Source organism: Eublepharis macularius, chromosome 6 (genome assembly GCF_028583425.1).
Source record: "Eublepharis macularius isolate TG4126 chromosome 6, MPM_Emac_v1.0, whole genome shotgun sequence".
Lineage (NCBI taxonomy): Eukaryota > Metazoa > Chordata > Lepidosauria > Squamata > Eublepharidae > Eublepharis > Eublepharis macularius.
The window spans coordinates 75,044,449-75,064,814 of NC_072795.1; the positions used below are offsets into that span (position 1 = coordinate 75,044,449).

General features: G+C 43.3%; 1 protein-coding gene across 1 annotated transcript; it reads right to left on the bottom strand.

The window, feature by feature from the left end:
- Nucleotides 1–1,800: 1,800 nt before the first annotated feature.
- On the bottom strand, nucleotides 1,801–5,893 carry LOC129331716 (uncharacterized). Its single transcript, XM_054982154.1, has 4 exons — nucleotides 4,881–5,893; nucleotides 4,243–4,326; nucleotides 3,931–3,996; nucleotides 1,801–3,852 (listed from the first exon to the last, which is right to left on the bottom strand). Exons 1-4 carry the CDS (start codon nucleotides 5,383–5,385, stop codon nucleotides 3,350–3,352), a joined length of 1,158 nt encoding a protein of 385 aa, XP_054838129.1. The 5' UTR covers nucleotides 5,386–5,893; the 3' UTR covers nucleotides 1,801–3,349.
- Nucleotides 5,894–20,366: the final 14,473 nt, after the last annotated feature.

Below are 20,366 nucleotides of genomic sequence, written 5' to 3' on the forward strand. Positions count from 1 at the left end.
GTGAAGTGACTTGTGCCCTATTTTCCCCTATAATAATAATAATAGCATTCGATTTATATACCGCCCTTCAGGACAACCTAATGCCCACTCAGAGCGGTTTACTAACTGTTATTATTCCCCCAAAAAAGTCACCCTGTGAGGTGGGTGTTGCTGAGAGAGCTCCAAAGAACTGTGACTCGGCCAAGGTGACCCAGCTGTCTTCAAGCGGAGGAGTGGGGAATCACACCCAGCTCTCCAGATGCCCTTTGGTGTTCTCCCCCACCACCAATGTAGACGGTGTCTGGTCTACCGCACAGTTAAAGGCACGAAGTTGTGTGGCACGAGAACCGCCCTTCGAGGTGGAACCAAATGCCCCCCCCTCCAGGTTGGTTTGCCTTGGTGCTTGCTTGGGGGGTTGGAGGACAGGTAGGAAACGTTCCCCTGATGTCACTGGGCATCTTTCATGCAATATTCCTAACCCCAGAACGACCAGCCTCTCTTATTTTCAACGTGGGAGATGATGGAGAAAGAGGGTGCCAAGAACAACATATTTTTCAGTCCATTAAAAGGACCACCCAACCGGCATCTGCCTGAACCATGTTAGAGGAAGTTAGGACAGGTGGGAGCAGGCACCATGAAAGTTGGCAGCATTTTGATTACAAAAGGCCACCCTGAACTACCTGGGAAGATGAATTCCTTTTTCTCCATATAGAAACATGGATATTGTTTGAAGAATGGGGCACCTTGTTTTGGAGTCCGTAAAATCTTTATGAAATTCATGTGGAGACGGAAGGGAAGGTCTCCAACGGTTTGTGTTGGATTTGGTCGGAAACCCCCCGCCCCAAGCTCTGCTAACTCTGGCAGAAGGTTTCGGAATCGAGATTCTAGCCAGTAAGCTAGTTCTGTGGTGTCTTTCCGTGTCAGTGTTCCCCAAATACTGACAAGAATTCCTGATTCTTAAAACCAAATATATACAGCTGAGACAGGCGTCCCCTGCACACCCCTACTATTATCCCCGAAATATTTCCAGCTCATGTTTTGAGTTGCATTGTTCAGCAATCCGATGTACGCATGAACCTTTTCTTCCTTATCAAGCATTTCGGCGAAGGTGGGAAACATTTGTATTTGAATTCGCCCCTGCACTCATGCTGTCTGTAGAAATGGCCAACCTTTATTTTGGCGGAATTTTTTTTTTTGGAAAAAAAATTGCTCGCAACGATTAACCCTGACACAGCCAATCAGAGACGTTTATTTGGGTCGGAATATGATGTCTCTGACAAATCAGGATTGGCCTCTTCGACCGGGGAACCCAGGACTACAGGAAATAGACATGCCACCACGGAGAACTAGGGGCACCTTTTGGCAATTTGAGGAGGTGTCCCTGCTTCTGAAAATTGTTCTGCGTCTTGGTTTTGCAGCCGATTTTATGTCGAGCGCACACCAGCGCAACAGGGGGGCGTACCATGCCATTGCTAGGAAGCTGACTGATGCTGGTTATAGCCGAAATGCCAACCAGTGCAGGACCAAATTTAAAAGGCTGAAATGCGAGTTCATGGCATCCCTTACGGCATGCCAAGGCATCCCAAGCTGCAGCGGGCGGATCCCACACCATCACTCAATGATGCGTTTGTGGATAGCTGCTGGGAGACCACGCTGGGAGGATCGCCACCATGAAGGTAAATGAAGTACTGTGGGATGTTTATTTTGTGAAGGCACACCTCTAAAAATGTTTTCACCATGCTTTAAGTGAGATGGGGCCCCCCTTGCACCATCATCAAACACCGTGTCTTCCCCCCCCCCTCACCCATCCCAATCCCCTCACTAAGATGGAAATGTATGTTGGTACAAGGCACCAATTTCCTGAATGAGAGGAATGTTGGATGGAAGTTTTCAAGGAAAAACCCCAGAACAGGCATGCTGTGTTGGGATCAGCACATGGAACACAGGAACACGTGGCACTGAACGGCACTGGGACTGTGCCCTGTCCTTGAAGACTATCCCACCATGTTTAAAAGTTGTTTTGTTTCTGTTCTTTGGGAAAGGTTTATGGTTTATGTCGGCACATATTTTTAATGTGTTCTCTTAAAGATGACTCGGCTACTGTGCGGTAAGTAAAAACAGCATTCCACACACCTCAGCCCTTATCATTCCTCCATGGGTATTCCCCCCCCTCCCTGCCCAAGATCCCAAACCGGCCTTCTAATCTAAACGGCATTCCCTAAATCCCTACACATGATACAGCATCGGTTGCCTAGGGTGATCAGCATTTCAACATTCCCTTGCCCCATTTTTTGAATTAGTCAGAATTCCTTGTTCATAACATTTCATCAATACTGCTCTTACTGATGTTTTAATTCTCTTCATGTGTTTCTCCAGCAACATCATACAGACATGAGGGGGAGGAGGAGCCCACGGAGGAAACAGGCTCAGAGGTGACCGTGCCAATGGATGAAATGGCCTTGCAACCCAGTTCTGAGGCAGTGAAGCAAGAAGAGGGAAACTGCTCCGAGTTCAATGAAGAAGTCACACCTCAGCAAGCAGTGATTCCACCAGAACAGCTGACTGAGCATTCAGGTACACAAATGGAACTAACTACACCGTCATTCTGCCACATGTTAAACACGTGCTCTGTAATGACAATGAACAAAATTAAATCAAGTTCTCCAAACCCCCTTTTCAGGTGACCCCTGTGAGGAATGCATTCAAGCGCGGTGTCCACTACACACTGTAAATGTGCCTTCTTCATCTTTGGCAAGGGAACAGCCCCTTGAGATACTGGAGACTGTTCACAAGGCAGTGGGAACATGCCTCAGCTGCGGTAAGTAACCATCAATGACTTACAACGTTTGTGAACACAGAAGTGGCCACTCTGCGCTTACACCTTTTGTTTCCACAGCAAAGAAAACCAACAGAAGGATGGACAGCCTGCAGGCCTTGGTGAAGAAGCTAGAAAACAATGTGAGGAATTTGAATGAGGAGAACAAGAAATTGAGGTCCGACATTGATAATGTGCTGTCAAGGTTTAAGGAGATGTAGAAAAGATTTATTTAACATGCATGTTAGTTAAGTGTCCATATGATGCCTCACATGTAATCTTTCAAGTTTTGAAAAGAATAAAAAACAAATTTAAAACTGTGTAGTTTCTCCCATGGGTCAACATTTCAAACAACCGTGGTCAAAAAATAGATCTGGCAAACCGCACCTGGATTGCGGTGGGAAACAAAAACCAATTTTTTTCAATGGCCATTGTCAACCCCTCGCCAACATCGAAAAACACAATTACAGCTGTGACAAACATAATTTCAACAGCAATGATACGTGTGATATGCAGATTCCAACCCAAATGCTGCACCGGAAAAACATGTGGGGCTCAGAGGGATGGATCATATCTTTCTCTCTTTTTAATGATCCGAGCCCTTTTTCTTAGTGGTGCCTTCTCATGATCGTTATCGCGTGTTTTGCTGTTGGCATTTTGGGAAGTTTCTGCAACCGGGCCTGCTCTTTGCTCCCTGACAAAGAGTTCAGTCAAGGAGCTGAGGGCACCGACAGCCCTATTAAGCCCCTCCATATTTTGTGACTGTGCCTCAATAAAAGCCCTACGATCCTCTCTTGCCTCCCTGATAATGTCCTCGTGCCATCTTGTCTCTGATTCCATGGCTGCACGCCAATGGCTGGTTGCCTCCAGAATTTCTCCACGTTCCTTTCTGTTGTTTTGTTCCTCCCTCTGTGCCTGAGATAGCATTCTCTCTGCAACGTTGGTGAGGACAGAGACGCGCCTGGTTCTGGTGCGCGCCTTTTCTAAGCGTGTAGCAGGAGACAGTTGTGCCGTGGGGACCTGCGGTTGTTCCACTGCTGGTGGATTGTTCAGATCTCCTGTTGGAAAGGACAGTGGTTATGCAAGTAGTAGTTACAAAGGAGTTTGCGGAGGTCACAATTTCAGCTCTTTCCTACCTTGCGGATCCTCTGCACCCTGTCCTGTCACCTCCGGGAACTCCTCTATCTGAGTTAAATCTGGATCTTGGAAATAAAAGATTTGGTTGTAAAATGAATGAGTTGATCTTCTTCATTCATGCTCACAGAAGTCTTCTTGACATCAGCAGAACGATGTTTACACCAATATTTTCCATGGTAGCCCAACCCCCACAAACAGATAATTATTTTGAGACTATAGCCATGTTTCTCATGGAGCGGAGCATACCAGGGCTCATTGGGAGGGCAGCATTGATTGTTGACCACAAGCACCCCACTCTATCTGCATCTTACCGTCTGCGGCATTTTCATCCTCTGGATCGGTCATGTCCATTGGGGGGGCTTCTCCGATTGATGTTTCTTGTTCTGTGGAAGAACCTGCAGTAATTGAAAACAAGTGATAGGCTGGTAAACAGTTAATGTACCATGGTTCTCCAGGGGGGGGGGGAAAGGGAGGTGACGTTACAGACCATTGTCAGGTGTGGATTAATGCTTGGTGGAAGATAACCCAACCACCTTTGGGATACCTTGCACATTGCTGATCAAGGTGAAGTCCCCCTCTCCTTTCACAGAGCCCTTCTCTGCTGAAACCTGCGCCAGCCCCAGTAAAAAACGTTTCCCACCGCTAGCTTGCCTTGAGAAGCGGATTTCCACAATATTGGTTATACGTCCCCATAGGCAGAATAAACAACACATCCTTCCACGCACAAAGGTTAAATCAGGGAAATGCCCCCCCACTTGCGCCTCATCCCTCTCCTGCAGTGATAACCCAAACACAATCAATCCGTTGAGCATATCCCCGAAATCCTAAGCAGAAGGAAAAAATGCCCCTGAGACTCCGGGAAAGTTCTGCCCAGGCGGGGCACACTGGAGGGCACAGCGAACCCACCCCAACCAAGGACCAGTCATGTCGGTCAAAACTGCATGCTCACCTGAATAATTGGGAGTGGAAGCGGGGACCGCCTGAAGATGTAGAGTGACCATTGGATGTGTGAATAGTTCCTCTGATCCCTCCCATGGAGCGGGAACGCCATGGTTCGACCGATCTTCCCCCATGGGGTCGGCATTGCTCACCGACTGCAGGTTAAGACTTCTTGCCACCCTTTGTGGCCGTATGCTTGCATCCCCTCTGAAAATTCTTGCAAGCTGTGCATAGAAAGGGCATGTTGCAGGGGCATTTCCCGATCTTCCATTGTGTGCCGCGACCCTCTTGTACTCCTGTCTCAAAGCTTTTGTTTTTGTCCGGCATTCGAGTGCGGTTCTTGCATGGCCTCTCGCCACCATCTGCTCTGAGATGCGCTCGAAAACATCAATGTTCCTGTGACAGAGCAATAGTGCCTCTTGCACCTTCTCCTCACCCCAAAATTCAATGAGGTCCAATGTCTCCTTCTCCCTCCAGGAGACCCCTCTCCCACTGGTTGGTTTTAGTGCAGCCATTTCCTTGAGCAACCGTTGAGCAGTGCACGGAGGTGGCACAGATCGCAGGAGTTGAATTTCCCGCCCAGCAAATAATGGCACCCCATTGGTCCACAAAAATCACGTGATCCCAGAAGGGGTGAGTTTGAACCTCGTTTGAGGGCACCACCCACTGCCCCAACCCCATTCCCATCCCGAAAAAAGGAGTCAAAATATGTAGAACACACAATTGGAGATGTCTCAATGCACCTTTGCATCCACAGAACGCAGAAACGTTATGGCCAATTTTATTTTTCATTACTGGAAAATGTCGATGGTGGTTCCTGATTGAATTGTCAAAATGCAGAGAGTTTTGAGTGGAGAGGGGTTGTCACTGAAACGTTTGGTTCATCATGACCACAATCGCTCACCGCTAGGCAAACATTTTTTTAAGGGGGGGGGTTGGAAATGTGAGGCGCGTAACACGAACTTATCAGGATGCAAAAGACGGGGAGAGAAGAATAGAGATGGCACCAATGGAGATGTACCGCTGAAATGTTTGGGTAGCGGGGAAAAAATGGCGGACGAAGCATTTGGGGAGCTGGAGATGCAGACCAATCAGCTTCCGACGACAAGACTTAGCGGGGGGAGAGAGAAGCAAAAAAGGGACAAAAGTGTTCACACTGGGATTTATCGGATCAGCATTGAGTTGGCAGCGGATTATGGGAAAATTCGCGGTATGTCCGCAGTGAGAAAAATCGGGGATAACCCGGACTGACAGCGGCTCTGCGTCCCATGGATGCCTTGCTAATGTGAAAACTCTGAAAACATGGGATGCAAACCAGGGACAGATACGCTGCTAAGTGTGAGTGTGAAATAACTCTTAAAAAACAGGTACTCCCAGGAATCCCAAAACATTTCAACAAACATATTTCTTTTCACAAGTTGCTGATACATGATTGGACGTTAGAGATGGTGGTGAATACCACATTTTGATTCAGAATATTCTCTGTCTTTTGTAGCATTTGTACAAAAGTCTCAGAACTTTACCAGAAATGTCTCTCAAATCTCTGAAGGACCTGGCCTACCTCAAAGTTCTCAGCAGCCCTCTATTGTCCCATTCTTTTGCTGCTTCCCCTCATTCTTCAGTTGGCAGTGATAGGGAAGGCTGAAGACAACAAGGGAAAGAGTGAGCTCCCCAGTGTTAATGGTGACAAAACAGAGGCTTTTGATCATGCTCAGAAACCTCTATTGCTCTGTAGTGGACCTACAGTTTTAATTTCTTCTGGTTTAATGCATTGAGCCAAAAAGAGAAGCCTCAGTGTTGATAGAAGCTTCTGCTCATACTTAGAATCCTTCATTTTGTCACTAAGAAAATTGGGAAGTTTGGGTCTTCTAACTGTACCCAGACCTTCTTTCCATTCTATTCCTTCCATTCATTTTCCTTCTCCTTTGTTAGAGAGGTTTTAGAAAGGCTGAGAAAATGTGAGCTCAATGACAAAGCAATGGCAGAGAAGGCAGGAAGCCTTGTAAGCTGATTACAAGTTAACAAAAATTTGGAAAGGAGTTAGATTCAGATCAAAACTGGGGAGCCCATTTCCAAATGAGGGGCATTCCTTTAAGAGCCCCTCCCTATGCTGAAAATTCTTTCCCATCTTTCTATATTATTGGCATATCCAATATGATTGCAGATCTTTCTAGCTTATCAGTGTTTGAGTGTTGTTTGCTGTGGTGATGGACCAGTGATGGGCAGCCCAATCCTGAGGACCATCATGGTGGAGGTGGCCACCTGTCAGCACAACAGTGGCATTGCTGGACCATTCCCTATGAAGGACTAGGCAGACAGGAACCAGGTAAACACCTGCACAGCAGGGCTGCATGGGCCATGATCACACTGTTACGAATATGGCCAGAAATATAGGGGATAGTTGCTGGACTTGACTAAAAACAGCAGATGTTTTTGCAAACCAGAAACAGAATTGGTGTAGGTAAACAAAGTAAAAGGGAGTTAGAGGCCCAGAATAGAATAGCCTTGAAGAGGGACAAGAAACAAAGTAACACAATCTATAGCCTTGTGTAGATTAGAAGTGCTCTAACCCATATCAATAGATATTATGTGTGGAGGACAAGGTGCGAAGCTCTGAGAATGGCAAGAATGTCAAGCTTCACAGAAGCAAAGATATAGTTTGAAGATGGTGTATAGCAGTTGAATGACAAAAGATATTCATATGTTTGAGAAACTTGTAATCACCATTTTAAAATAGATTATAGTTAAGAGTAGCAAGAAGAAATAACATTTTTATAAGTATTGATAACTTTGTATGGTGTTTGAAGTTATAAGATATTAGCCCATAATGTGCACACTTTATCAGGTGGGACAGCTAGCTATTGTTAGCAGACAATTTAAAAAACCTATAAATATGGATGTTGAATGGATCTTGAGGGATCCCCCTCATAAGGGGTTTGCTTGCGGCCTACTTATTTTGGGATAACTGGTGTATCTTTTATGAACTGGTGTAACTGCTTTCCTTTAACAATTTAACAGTAATGGATAGTTTAATTTTCTCTCCAGTTAGTGTTAAAAATGCAATATAGTTACATTTTAATAAAAGATTAAATAGAAGCAGAGGTTCTCTAACAGTATATCTTGTGTACTAGATCTACAATGAACCTAAAACATTGTTGAGGCATACCTCCTGCCAGGAATTAAATGATCTGATATACGAAAGCTAACCAGATGCCTAGGACTTCTCAAGTGCATGTCCATATTTGAAGCAGGCTTAACTAGAGTCATCCAGGACAATATCATGTCCCCAGCAACCAAACTGTTGCACCAGAAAGACATCACAATGGTGCAACAATGAGGCAGGAGGCAACCAACACAGTAACATAGAAACATAGGACTGGGATGGACCTAAAGGGTCATCTAGTCCAACCCCCTGCACAATGCAGGAAATTCACAGCTACCCCACCCCAATGCCTGCTTCTCTATGCCTAAAGCAAGGCATAAACCCTTTGGGATCTCTGGCCAATCTGGCCTGGAGGAAAATTCCTTTCTGCCCTCAAAGTGGTGATTGGCATTACTTTGGGCATATAAGAAAGGAACACGAAACCCTAGCACGGAGTCATCCCTTCCTGCCTTCCCTATCGTGATCTGCTTCATACTATGTCATAGAATCAACATTGTTGACATATGGCCATCCAGGTTCTACTTTAAAATCTCCAAGGCAAGAGAGCCCACCACCTCCAGAGGAAGTCTGTTCTACTGAGGAACTGCTCTAATTGCAAGGAAGTTCTTCCTCATATTTAGCTGAAAACTCTTTTGCTTTAATTTAAATTGTTGTCTCTGGTTTGACCCTCTTGGACAACAGAAAACAATTCCACTCAGTCCCCTATGTGACAGCCCTTCAAATACTTGTAGAGGGCTATTATATCACCTCTCAATTGCCTCCTCTCTAGACTAAACATACCCAGCTCTTTCAACCTTTCCTCATAGAACTTGGTCTCCAACCTCTCACTATTTTTGTCACCCTCCTTTGGACATGTTCCAGCTTGTCAACATCCTTCTTAAACTGTGTTGCCCAAAACCAAACACAGTACTCCAAGTGAGGTCTAATGAGCAGAGTAAAGTGATACTATCACTGTGTGTGATCAGGATGCTATACTTCTGTTGATTACAGCCCAAAACAACATTTGATTTTTTAGCTACCATATCACACTGCTGACTCATATTCAGTGTATGATCTACTAAGACCCCTAGATCCTTTTCACATGCACTGTTGCCACGACAAGTTTTCCCCCTCCTATACGTATGCCTTTGATTTTTCCTAACTAAATGCAAATCTTTATATTTATCTCTGTGGAAACTCATTTTCTTAGTTTTAGCCCAGTTGTCCTGCCCATCAAGATCATCCTGAATCTTGACTCTGTCTTCTACTGTATTTGCTACACCTCCCAATTTAGTGTCATCTGCAGATTTAATTATCATCCCCTCTATTCCTTCATCCAATCATTTATAATTATGTTGAACAACACAGAGCCCAGGACAGATCCCTGAGATGCTCCACTGGTCATTCCTCTAAAAGAGGACAAAGAACCATTTATAAACACTCTTTGGGTGAACTAGTTACAAATCCACCTAACAGTAGTACAATCCAAACTGCATTTTACCAACTTGTCAAGAAGAATATCACGTGAAACCTTATCAAAAGCCTTACTGAAATCAAGATAAATTATGTCTACAGCTTTCCCCTGATCCATCCAAGCAGTAACTCGCTCAAAAAAGAAAATAAGGCTAGTCTGACATGACTTGTTCTTGAGGAAACTGTGCTGGCTCTTAGTAACCATAGCTGTCTTTTCTAAATGCTCAGACTGTTAGATTTGTTCTAAAACTTTTCCTGTTTATTGATGCATTTAGATATACTGTTTCACTGCATATATATTGATATACATTGTAGTAAGTTTTTCATGGTGCTTGTGCTTTTTTCTGCCCTTCCAATCTTCTAGCACCTCACCTGTTCTCCAAGAGTTCTCAAAGATTATAGTCAAAGGCTCCGAAATTACATCAGGAAGTTCCTTTAGTACCCTGGGATACAATTTATCTGGCTCTGAGGACTTGATTTCATTTAAAGAAACTAGGTGTTTACATACAACCCCTATACCAATCCTAGGCTGTAACTTCGTTTCTTCATCATGTGTTCTCTTTTTGCCACATTGAGCACAGTTTCCCTTGAAAGAAAAGACCATGGTAAAGTAGGAATTTAGTAGTTCGGCCTTCTCTTTATCACCTGTTAAAATTCCACTTTCTACTTCCTGCAGTAGGCCTACCACTTCCTTGTTCTTTTTCTTGCTCTAAACATAGCCAAAGAACCTTTTAAAGTTGTGTTTAGCATCTCTTACTAGCCGAAACTCTAACACTCTCCCTGTAAGCAATGGCAATTTGTTTATATAACAACTATAATCAAGGTGTCTTAAGAGTAATTTGCATGACGATATAATTATCCAGATCTAGAACTTTACAATGCAGCTACAAGAATAATCAATATAATACAAATAATTCAGGATAAAGGAAAGACTGATTGGATCAAAACAATAACAGTTCAGCAACACACAACTGCATTACAAGATAGAATTTAGAAAAATGTCAAGCATAGTCCCAAAGAATTGAAATATAACCCATTTCTAATAGCAATCCTAAAAATATGGGACAAATATAGGAACAAGCTAATTCCAAAAATTTCTCATTTTTCTACTATTGCTTCGCAAGAAGACTCAGCACTTAATCAAAGGATATCCAAATTAAGAAATAATATAGACTACAGTAATATGATAGATATCACATCTAAAACAGGACTGTTAGAGAAACATAAATTAGAGGAGAAAATAGGACAAAGAATACCTTGGTTCCTATACTTTCAACTAAGTTATTTTGCAAAAGATATCAAATTAAAAGAAATATTAGCCAAACCAAAAACAGATTTTGAACAAATTATTGACACGAAAGAACTCACACACAAAGGCTTAGTTTCTAAGATTTATACTTTATTGGTGCGTACCAATGACACAGTAAACAATGCCTTACACAAAAAATGGCAAAAATACTGTGAAACCACCATCCCAATCACCGATTGGGAACAGATATGGTCCTCAGGTTTGCTCAACTCACAAATCATTAATGCTGACCTTCAATCATATAAAATTATCAACCTTTGGTATCTCACCCCACAAAAGATATCCAAAGTATATTCTAGCCCTTTATGTTGGAAACAATGCGGGGAAGGAAGTGACTGTCCTCACTGCTGGTGGAAATGTCGCTGTATTACAGAATTCTGGAACAAAATATTAGATCAAATTGAGCATATGACATCCTACAGAATACCTTTAAAGCTGGAAATCATTTTTTGGGCATCTGGAAGGACTTAGTTATACCTTCTATCAGGAAAGATCTAATTATAATATTACTCAATGCAGCTAAAACATCACTGGCATCACACTGGAAGTCAAAGCCAATTCCTACAATTAACACCTGGTATAACAAAGTTTGGGACTTCCTACTGATGGAAAAAATAACTGAGGGCCAAGCTACACATGACGAATGACACTTGAACGGCAAGTGGATTGAGTGGAGGGCAAGTGAACAGAGAGATGTATTGTTGAAGGCTTTCACGGCCGGAGAACGATGGTTGTTGTGGGTTTTCCGGGCTGTATTGCCGTGGTCTTGGCATTGTAGTTCCTGACGTTTCGCCAGCAGCTGTGGCTGGCATCTTCAGAGGTGTAGCACCAAAAGACAGAGATCTCTCAGTGTGAACAGAGAGAAATACACTTGCCGTTCAAGTGTCATTCGTCATGTGTAGCTTGGCCCTGAGAAGCTGTATCTTCAAGCCAACCCAACAAGAAATACAAATTTTTATACAAAATGGGAACCTTTTTTAGATTTTCTAGCTAAAAACGAACTTTTACTAACAAAATTGAGATTTCAAGAAGTTATGGAAATGGAAAAGTGGGGTTTCCGGTAAACATAACTATTGGGAAACTATACCAAGAAGGTTACTGTTATAAAGGTATGTTTCTCATTTCATGATTGGGTGAAAGTTTAAAATTATATATATTGATAAGATTATCTCTGTATTACGATTTGGTTGAGATTTGAGTATTTAATATTGTTATTATTATAGTTTGTATGTTACAAGTTAATTTAAAAAAAGAAAAGAAACCGGGAGGCAGAAAATAAACAACCAAAAAAGAGAGAGAGAGAGAGAGAGAGAGTAATTTGCATGAGTAGCTAGAGCTGTGTGTTCTTCAGTGTTGACAGCAGAAGTATTTTACACAGTCAATAGCAGATCCCATTGTCATTTTCTGTTACCTGCTATGGTCCAAAATATTTCCCAGAATTCTGCTTCTTGGGGAGAGGGGGCTCTTGGGGGAACAGTGTGACAGGCAAATGAGGGGTGGGGTCTGTACTAGAGAGCTAATTAGCAAAAGTTTTCTCCCCTTGTGTTAGGAGACATTACCATGGGACCCAAGATAAAAACACAGAAAACAATGCAGACTCATAAAGCTGAAACATGTACATTTCTGCTACAACATTCACAATCACTTAGATGATTTTCCCATTTTTTTTGGTCTTTCTAATATATCTTTGATCAAGGAGAATATTCAGCTGTCTGGCTTCAAGACATGAAACATGATATGCATACTGAGAATCTGTCCCTGGTTAATTGGGGTGAGTTACCAGCATATTCATCTCCCAGTGACTGCCACATCAAACTATGACTTGCAGACTTGAAACGGCTATTGCGGATCAAACACCAAGGATGAATCTTTCCTACCTTTCACCTCAAACTTTTCAGCAAAGGTAGTTCATACAATTGAGATATATCAAGTTATACATATTCATGTAGGAATTAGTTAAGCTTCTTTAAAGGAAGAAGAAATTTACCTATCTCTGTACACTGCATTGCACATTTCTGTAATATGAGCTCTGTATCTATTCATATTTTTGTTTTAACAGTTTTTATCTGTTGCTGCCTCAACTCCATGTAAAGCAATGTGGGGATGGTAGTTTCAAACAGCATTTACATCTGTTTATGAATCGCATGTGAAATGCTATTTCTTTTTCAAACTGCATCACTTTTTCTGGTGCCAGAAATGGCCACCCTCCTCCCCTAGGCCACCAGGGCTTTTGCAATAATAATTTTAAAAATGGCACTACAATACGGTTACATTGATATATTGTTGTAATGAAAGATGCAGCAGGTTCCCTGAATTCCCAGATTTCATTTTTTTTAAAGTAAGTCTCTAGCTACTTCCTTTGTGGAGTTATGCCTTTCCCCCTATATCTCCACAAGGAAAGGAGCTAGAGACTTTTTTTTTAAAGGAGAGGTATACCATTCCAGATAATATTTAGGGTCACTGCAGTGTGCTCAGCAGCACATGTGCCTAGCCAAAGATCCGTGGAGCAGGTGAAGAAGCAGTTAAAGGGCTCCACTGGGGGACTTCTGGTTCCAGCTGAGTGTGATTAGGCGTTTCTAGGCTGTGCTCTGTTACAGAGAAGTATTGTTGTAGCTGATTTTAATTAATTTTAGCTTTTATTTTAAATAATTTTCTTTTTATCTCATTTTTAATTCTTCTCCCCTCCTTCTGGTAAAGGAGGGGGAGGACAAACTTTTATTTTGTCTGTTTTATAAGCAAGAAGAGAAAGCTCTCTCCACAGTTTTATCTCAGATATTCCCATCAGCTATACACATAGCATGGAAGAGTTTCTTTCTTTTAACAGATAAAGCTGCTGCCTGCCTCTGCTGCTGCTGCAGCCATTCATTTGCTGTGTTTAGTTAGGGCTCCAACTCCTAGATAGTTTATTGTTTTCTGAAACCTCTTTCTGCTATTTCAGTTTACTTTCCTCTTCATTCTATTTATACATTGTTAGGTAAAAGATTTATTGGTTTCTGGTGGGGGATAGGGTAGGGTTGGCTGGTTGAGAGGATAGCTCAGCTTTGCTTTTGTTATTTACGTTATGTTATATTATATACTTTTATAAAAAGGAAGAAATGAGTAAGTGACGTTTATTCATTTACTTTGATAGTCACTGGGTGGTGACTTGTTTTACGAGTACTTTAGTTTTTTTAAGGGCTGTTTTAAATTCTTTTAAGTAGTTTTAAATAGTTTTAAGTGACTTTAAGCTGTCTCATTTTAACCTAGGGTATATTGAAAACATACTGATTTTAGTGAATAGATTTATACTGGTGACTATTGAAATGGGAAAAATGTGGTCCCACCCCTTTGTTGTTGATGATTTTAACATGAAATTAAAACAAAACCAATTAGATGATTTTCTTATTAGTGCTTCTCCAGTTTTCATAAAAAATAGGTTTGCCCCTTTATTGCATCAGATCCAAGTGAAGGCTGATGAACTTGATAGTTCCTACTCTTTGAACCAAAAGGATTCATTTATTTCAATAGGGAAAGATGATATGGTAATTCTTGATGAGAACACTGGAAAGAGATCTCAAGCAGACACATTGAAACTTATTTATAAGAGGCGTTTGTTTATTATAAACTATCTTCTTAAGACCAAGACTATCTTCTTAAAACCATTGAACCAGGAATACTCATTACAAAGAGTGTTTACAGGAAGCCAGGAACACTCATTACAGGAAGCCATTTTATTCAGAAATGGTACATCCAGCAAAAGGCCTTTATATAACAATAATATCAAGAAAGGGACTTATTCTCCTTCCCTTTCAACAAATAAGAATTTGCTCCAGGTGACTAACCTCCAGATTGTAGTGACTGTCTTGTCCTTAAAAGGACAATGGATAAATTGGTGGGGAAAGTGGAATACTAAAAAGCATTTGTCCTAGTTGTTGGATGTGCCAGCTTCTTCTAGTAATTTAAAATTTACTGAAAAGTTAAAAGCGCCAATTCCATTACAAGGGCTCACCAGTCAGCTGGTGCAAGAGGGAGTTAAAGCACTCCCAGCGCTGCCAGCAAGTGGTGCCAGGAGCACTTTAATGTTTAAATCCCCACTTGCTCCACCTGTCTGGCAGGCACGGACCCATGAACCGGTGTGCTTCCATGAAAAGTTTGTGGTCTGTGGTCCGTGAAACATGACAGACCATGGCCCAACAACCTATGGGTTTTTCCCGGTCCATGCCCACCTCTAATTTTAGGATCCCAGCATTAATGTTTACTAGAGCTTCTTACTTTAAAAGGCATAGGATCCAACGATCAAATTCTCTGTATAATCCAATCAAAAAGCCACTCATCATGTCTAGCCCTCTTAAGGACAGGAAAAGTATACACTCAAAGAGGATACAACCTTCTACTAGTGATAGAAACTTGATTGGATTTTCACCATACTCTTGAACCAGACTTACTAGAGAGGATGATTTGTGAGAGATTTAATCAACCAGATGAAGTCAAAATCCTCTCCTTTATGCCATCCTCTCTAAAGAATAATCAGCTGGATTTAGCAGTTGAGAACCTCCTCCAATCATTCCGCTCTCTACCTTTTGAGGAAGAAGGTGAAATAATTGCCCAATTTCAGATTCTACAGCATATACTAGTACAAATCAACCAGGATCAAAACAAGTTAATTAACTAAAAAAGAGACTATTAGCAGTCCCATACTTGTCCTCTGATAAGATTATGAACCAATCATTAGTCAATCCCCTAGATGTAATCACCCACTCTTTGACTAGTTAGAAGCCATGTGATCCAAGTCCAACAAGAGGGAAAATTCCTGTGCCTCTTGAGTAAAAAATTATAATTAATTTGACGAGTATCCTCAAGCTGCCAGCACTAAATACTTCAGTAGTAAAAAAATGAACTAACTGGGACTTGTGGACTTCATATTTTGAGTTGGAATATAGCTGGCTGGGCCTCAAGGTTTTGCTGTAAGGATACTAAAGCATTTATGGCTTCTTTTGATATTCTACTTCAGGAGACCTGGTTAATGGATGAACTTGTCTTTCCTGGCTACTTAATTCACTTTCAGTGAGCAGCCATAGGCCCAAGGCAGGGGGCAGGCTTAGCTTGATTAATTTTAACTAGGGGTGTGCACCAGAAAAAAAATTCAGGTTTCTCGCTTCAGTTTACCTGAAGTGGGAAAAAGCTTTGTAAACAACCAAAACCCTGTCATGGCCCAGTCGGAGAGTGAGGTCTCCTCTGGAGGAGAGGAGCCTCGTGTAGCCAGCCAGGACTCCTCAGGAGAAGAAGAGTTCTGTGTAGCCAGCCCTAGCCCTGACTCAGCAGAAGCCAGTAATCAGGAGCAGCAGCTGCTGGCTGATCAAAGCTCACAGCCAGCAGCTGAGACACCAGGACCCTCTAGCCCCAATACCACAGGGGAAGCTCAGCCAGGAACTTCCACAGGGGAAGCCCAGCCAGGGGCTTCCACCCCCCCCCCCCGGTTCATCCACGCCTAGAGAGTACCGTAGACAGCACCAGAGACTGGAACTGCAGGAGAGATGGCGCAGTGCTCGTCTCCTGAGCCGATGCCAGCTGCTGGAGAGCGACGATGAGTAGCTTCAGGATGGAGTCCTAGCAGCTGGCTGAAAACCACACCTGGCTATAAAAGCCAGTCAGGAGCAACTGCCAGGCGTGGAAGCAATGTGTCTACTGCCTACAACCACTCTGTGTTCTGTGGATTTTGCCCATGCCTGCTTTTGGACCTGACACTATCGGTAACTGACCTTGGACTGTGCCTGACCTTGCTCTTGGACTCTGGACTCACTCCTGGCGTTATCTCGTGCTCTGACCACCAGTTTGACCTGGCTTTCGCTCTTGGAACCCCGCTTAGACTTTGGCATTAAGGCTTGGACTTGAGCCACCCTGCTTGGGCTAGCCCAGCCCATGACAAACCCTAAGCGACAAGCCGCTTCGGATTCAGGTATTTAAATTTCTTCAGTTTGCTTCATAAAGATTCGGAGCATAGCAAAGTGAGGGAGGAAGCTTCCAGCCCCCCCCACCAACACCCCCCCACTTACCTGCTTGGCAGGTATTTCCCCACCAAACAGCTGATCCCGGGGTTTAAATGCCCCTTTCTGTGCCACTGCACAGTGACACAGAAAGGGGCATTTAAACCGCAGCCAGCTTGGATCAGCTGCTTGGTGGGGATTTCCCCGCCAAACAGCTGATCCCGGGGTTTAAAATGATCCTTCCCGTGCTGCTATGCAGGGACATGGAAAGGAGAATTGTAAATCCCGGCTGGCTTCCATCAGCGGCTTGGTAAGCTGCTGATCCATTGGGGGAATGCCATTTCCCTGCCGCTTCACAGTGACAGGGAAAGGGGATTTAAATGTTCCGTTCCCTGTCACTGTGAACTGGTGGGAAAAGGGCATTTCTCCCCCACTTGCCAGTCAGCTGATCCAAGGGGAGGGATGCTGCTTTCTCTACCACTTCACAGCAACAGGGAAAGGAACATTTAAATGCCTTTTCCGTGTCGCTGCAAAGCAGCGGGGAAAGGGCATTCCTCTTCATCCCTTGGATCAGCTGCCTGGCCAGGCAGCTGATCCAAGAGGAATGATGCTCCTTTGCCCATTGCTTCACAGCAATAGGGAAAGGAACATTTCACCATGACAGGCTGCACTCAGCCGCTTGTTGTGGAAAACCCTGACAAACAGCTGATTCAGGGGTTTAAATGTCCCTGTCCATGCTACTGTGCAAGTGCAGGGAGAGGGGCATTTCACCCCACAGGCTGCCCTCAGCTACTTGTCGGGGAAACCCCTGACTTGGGAGTTTAAATGTCCCTCTCTGTGCCGCTGCGCAGGGAGAGGGGTATTTCACCCCAGCAGGCTGCACTCAGCCACTTGTCGGGGAGACCCCTGACAGGCAGCTGATTCCGGGGTTTAAATGTCCCTCTCCATGCCGCTGTGCAGCAGCTGGGAGAGAGGCATTTCATCCCTGCAGGCTGCACTCAGCCACTTGTCGGGGTGACACCTGACAGGCGGCTGATTCCGGGGTTTAAATGTCCCTCTCCTTGCCACTGTGCAGCAAGTGGCACTGTGTCTCTCCCAGCGGCTGGGAGAGAGGCATTTCATCCCCGCAGGTTGCACTCAGCTACTTGTCAGGGGAACTCCTTGACAGGGGAACCCCCTTGTCAGGGGAACCCCTTTGGGGTTTCCGAAACGGCCTCGGGACACTGGGTCTGTTTCAGAAATCCCGAATGTTTGCAAATCAGGTTTGATTCGGGTATCTTTCCTGAATCAGAAACCCGAATCACACACCCCTAGTTTCAATCAATTTGAATATTGAACCCTGTGATCCCTTGCTGGCAGATGATTTGATGATTGCCTTTTTATTAAAGCTGGATGATGTGATGGTTATCTTTTCTTCAGGGCCAAGCTACACATGATGAAAGACACTTGCCTGGCAAGTGGATTGAGTGGAGGGCAAGTGAACAGGGAGAAATACACTTGCCGTTCAAGTGTCATTTGTCACTTGTAGCTTGGCCCTCAGTCTATATTTCTCCATTCATCCCTAGTTTAATGGCTCAGAGCTCATTTTTGGGGGACCCCTTTAATATTAGCAAGTGATTTTAATGCAAAGATTGGTAATGATGATTATACTCTCTTCTTCAAATTATTGGGCCCAAATAATGATGAATTTCTTAGCCCTGTTTGACATTATAGAAAATCCAAGGATGTCATAATAAACAGAGATGGTTTACAGCTGGCCAAATTTGCAATTTATCCTATTGAATGGCTACCCAGAAGTTGATGGCTCTGGTAACTTCACTTTTGTGAGTCTCAAAGGACCCAGTTAAATAGAACATATCTTGGTCCCACTTGAGGATCACTCCCACTCTCAGTTTCTAAAAGTTGGTGACTTTATGGGAAGTGACCATCTCCCAGTTTTCTTTTCTATATATTTATCTTTTGAACAGTATCGTATTCCAGACCAAAGTTTCCCTCTTTCCCAAACTCAAAATAAAGTTTGTCAATTAAAGCCCTGGATGAGAAACATGATAGTTGGAATGTCAATTGATGATATTTTTGAGATGGGAAAATCCAAAGTATTTTCTCTGATTAAAATACCTGCCCTAGAAATCAATCATAGGAGCTTGATTTTGAGGGCCAGCAGTTTGTTCATCCTTATCTTTTAGTCTTTCTTTCCCCAAACCATTTCCCTCTATATGTATTATCTTACCATCCCATGTAGAGCTTTCTTGTTTGCAAGATTGAATATTATACGCTCAATTATTTTACAGGGTTGATTTTTGAGTAGGCCCTATTCCAACAGAATTTGCCCTTGTGGCCTCGATAGCATTGATTCAACCTTTCAAGCCCTGCTTGAATGTTGGTTCTTCGAAAATATAAGGGATTATTATATTAGGCCCTTAATTAACCTTTATACTTCACAAACCCTGGCTCTTTCGCTTAGTGCTAAGGATCCTAAATTAGCAATTGCAAAATATGTCTCGGTCCTTTTAACCCTTGCATCCAAAAAAGATAAAGAGTAAGTATTAATCTGCTGCTCAAGATTTATGAATCGATGAGCTTCTAAGGGAATAAAAAGAAAGGAAATGGTTCCAATGAGCTCCCTAGGGATACCCCCTAGTGTGCAGAGCTGTGAGTGTGAGAAAGGATGGCCCAGGCCCCAGTTTGATGATGTATAACATAAAGTTACTTAGAGCTCTAGAAGGAAATAATGTATGTGGTGGTAGGAACTTAAATAGGCCTGGTTAAAAGCTGGTTAGGCCACAAAAAGTTGGCAGGAATAGGGCAGGTTGCTCAGGATAGGTAGGGTTAATTGGTAAACACCCTGAGGCATCTCAGCAAAGGTGGGGGGGGGGCTCCAGACAAGCTCATCACATGCTGGGCAGCTAGGTGGTGCTGTGAAGGAGCGCCCTGGGTGCTGAGCGGCATCTCCCAAACTGGGTAGGTGCCTTGAGGCCGATGAAGGGAGGAGGATGAAGCTGGGTACCTCTTGGCACAGGAGGCTGGGCTGGCTATGATAAACAAAGTGGGCAGAAATCGCCAGCCAGCTTTGGAGCCAGGGTGGACTGCCAGGTGGGCACCAAAGGAGGATGCCTAGTGCAGCCTGCCCACAAAATTGTCAGCTTATGGTATAAGCATTTGATGGAGATCTGCAGTTCAAAGTTCAAGGTTAATAAAGAAACTAGTTGAGCCCACATAATTTGTGCCTGTCTTTATTTCCTCATGTCATATTTGGGATGCTGGGGCAAAAGGTTTGTTGAATTTTAACCAGTCCACTCACTATAATGCAAGTTGATGAGCCCAGTGGGTTAAGAAAATAACTTTGTGAAGCCCATTTGATATAAATTACCTCTATACCTTTGTTCAGATTATGATTTTGGTGATTTAACTGCTCTGTGTGAACAATACTCATAGCCGCTATTTGTGTGAACAGGCAACCTGTTTATTTTCCAGACGTGGTATGTGTGATCAGATTTTTGAGGGTACATGTTCAAGAACACCAAAGCTAGAAAATAACACATTATCCTAATATATTATATTTACACATGTTAAGCGGATAGTGGGTGGCTCACTCTCCTGTTATGCAAG

What these genes read in the sequence shown, in the direction of transcription:
- LOC129331716 (XM_054982154.1), bottom strand. Translation starts at nt 5,385, where the DNA reads ATGGCTGCACTAAAACCAACCAGTGGGAGAGGGGTCTCCTGGAGGGAG. An exon ending in TTCCACTCCCAATTATTCAG is followed by an intron (nt 4,327 to 4,880) that starts GTGAGCATGCAG and finishes CAATTACTGCAG; the next exon opens with GTTCTTCCACAGAACAAGAA. An exon ending in GGGTGCAGAGGATCCGCAAG is followed by an intron (nt 3,853 to 3,930) that starts GTAGGAAAGAGC and finishes CCTTTCCAACAG; the next exon opens with GAGATCTGAACAATCCACCA.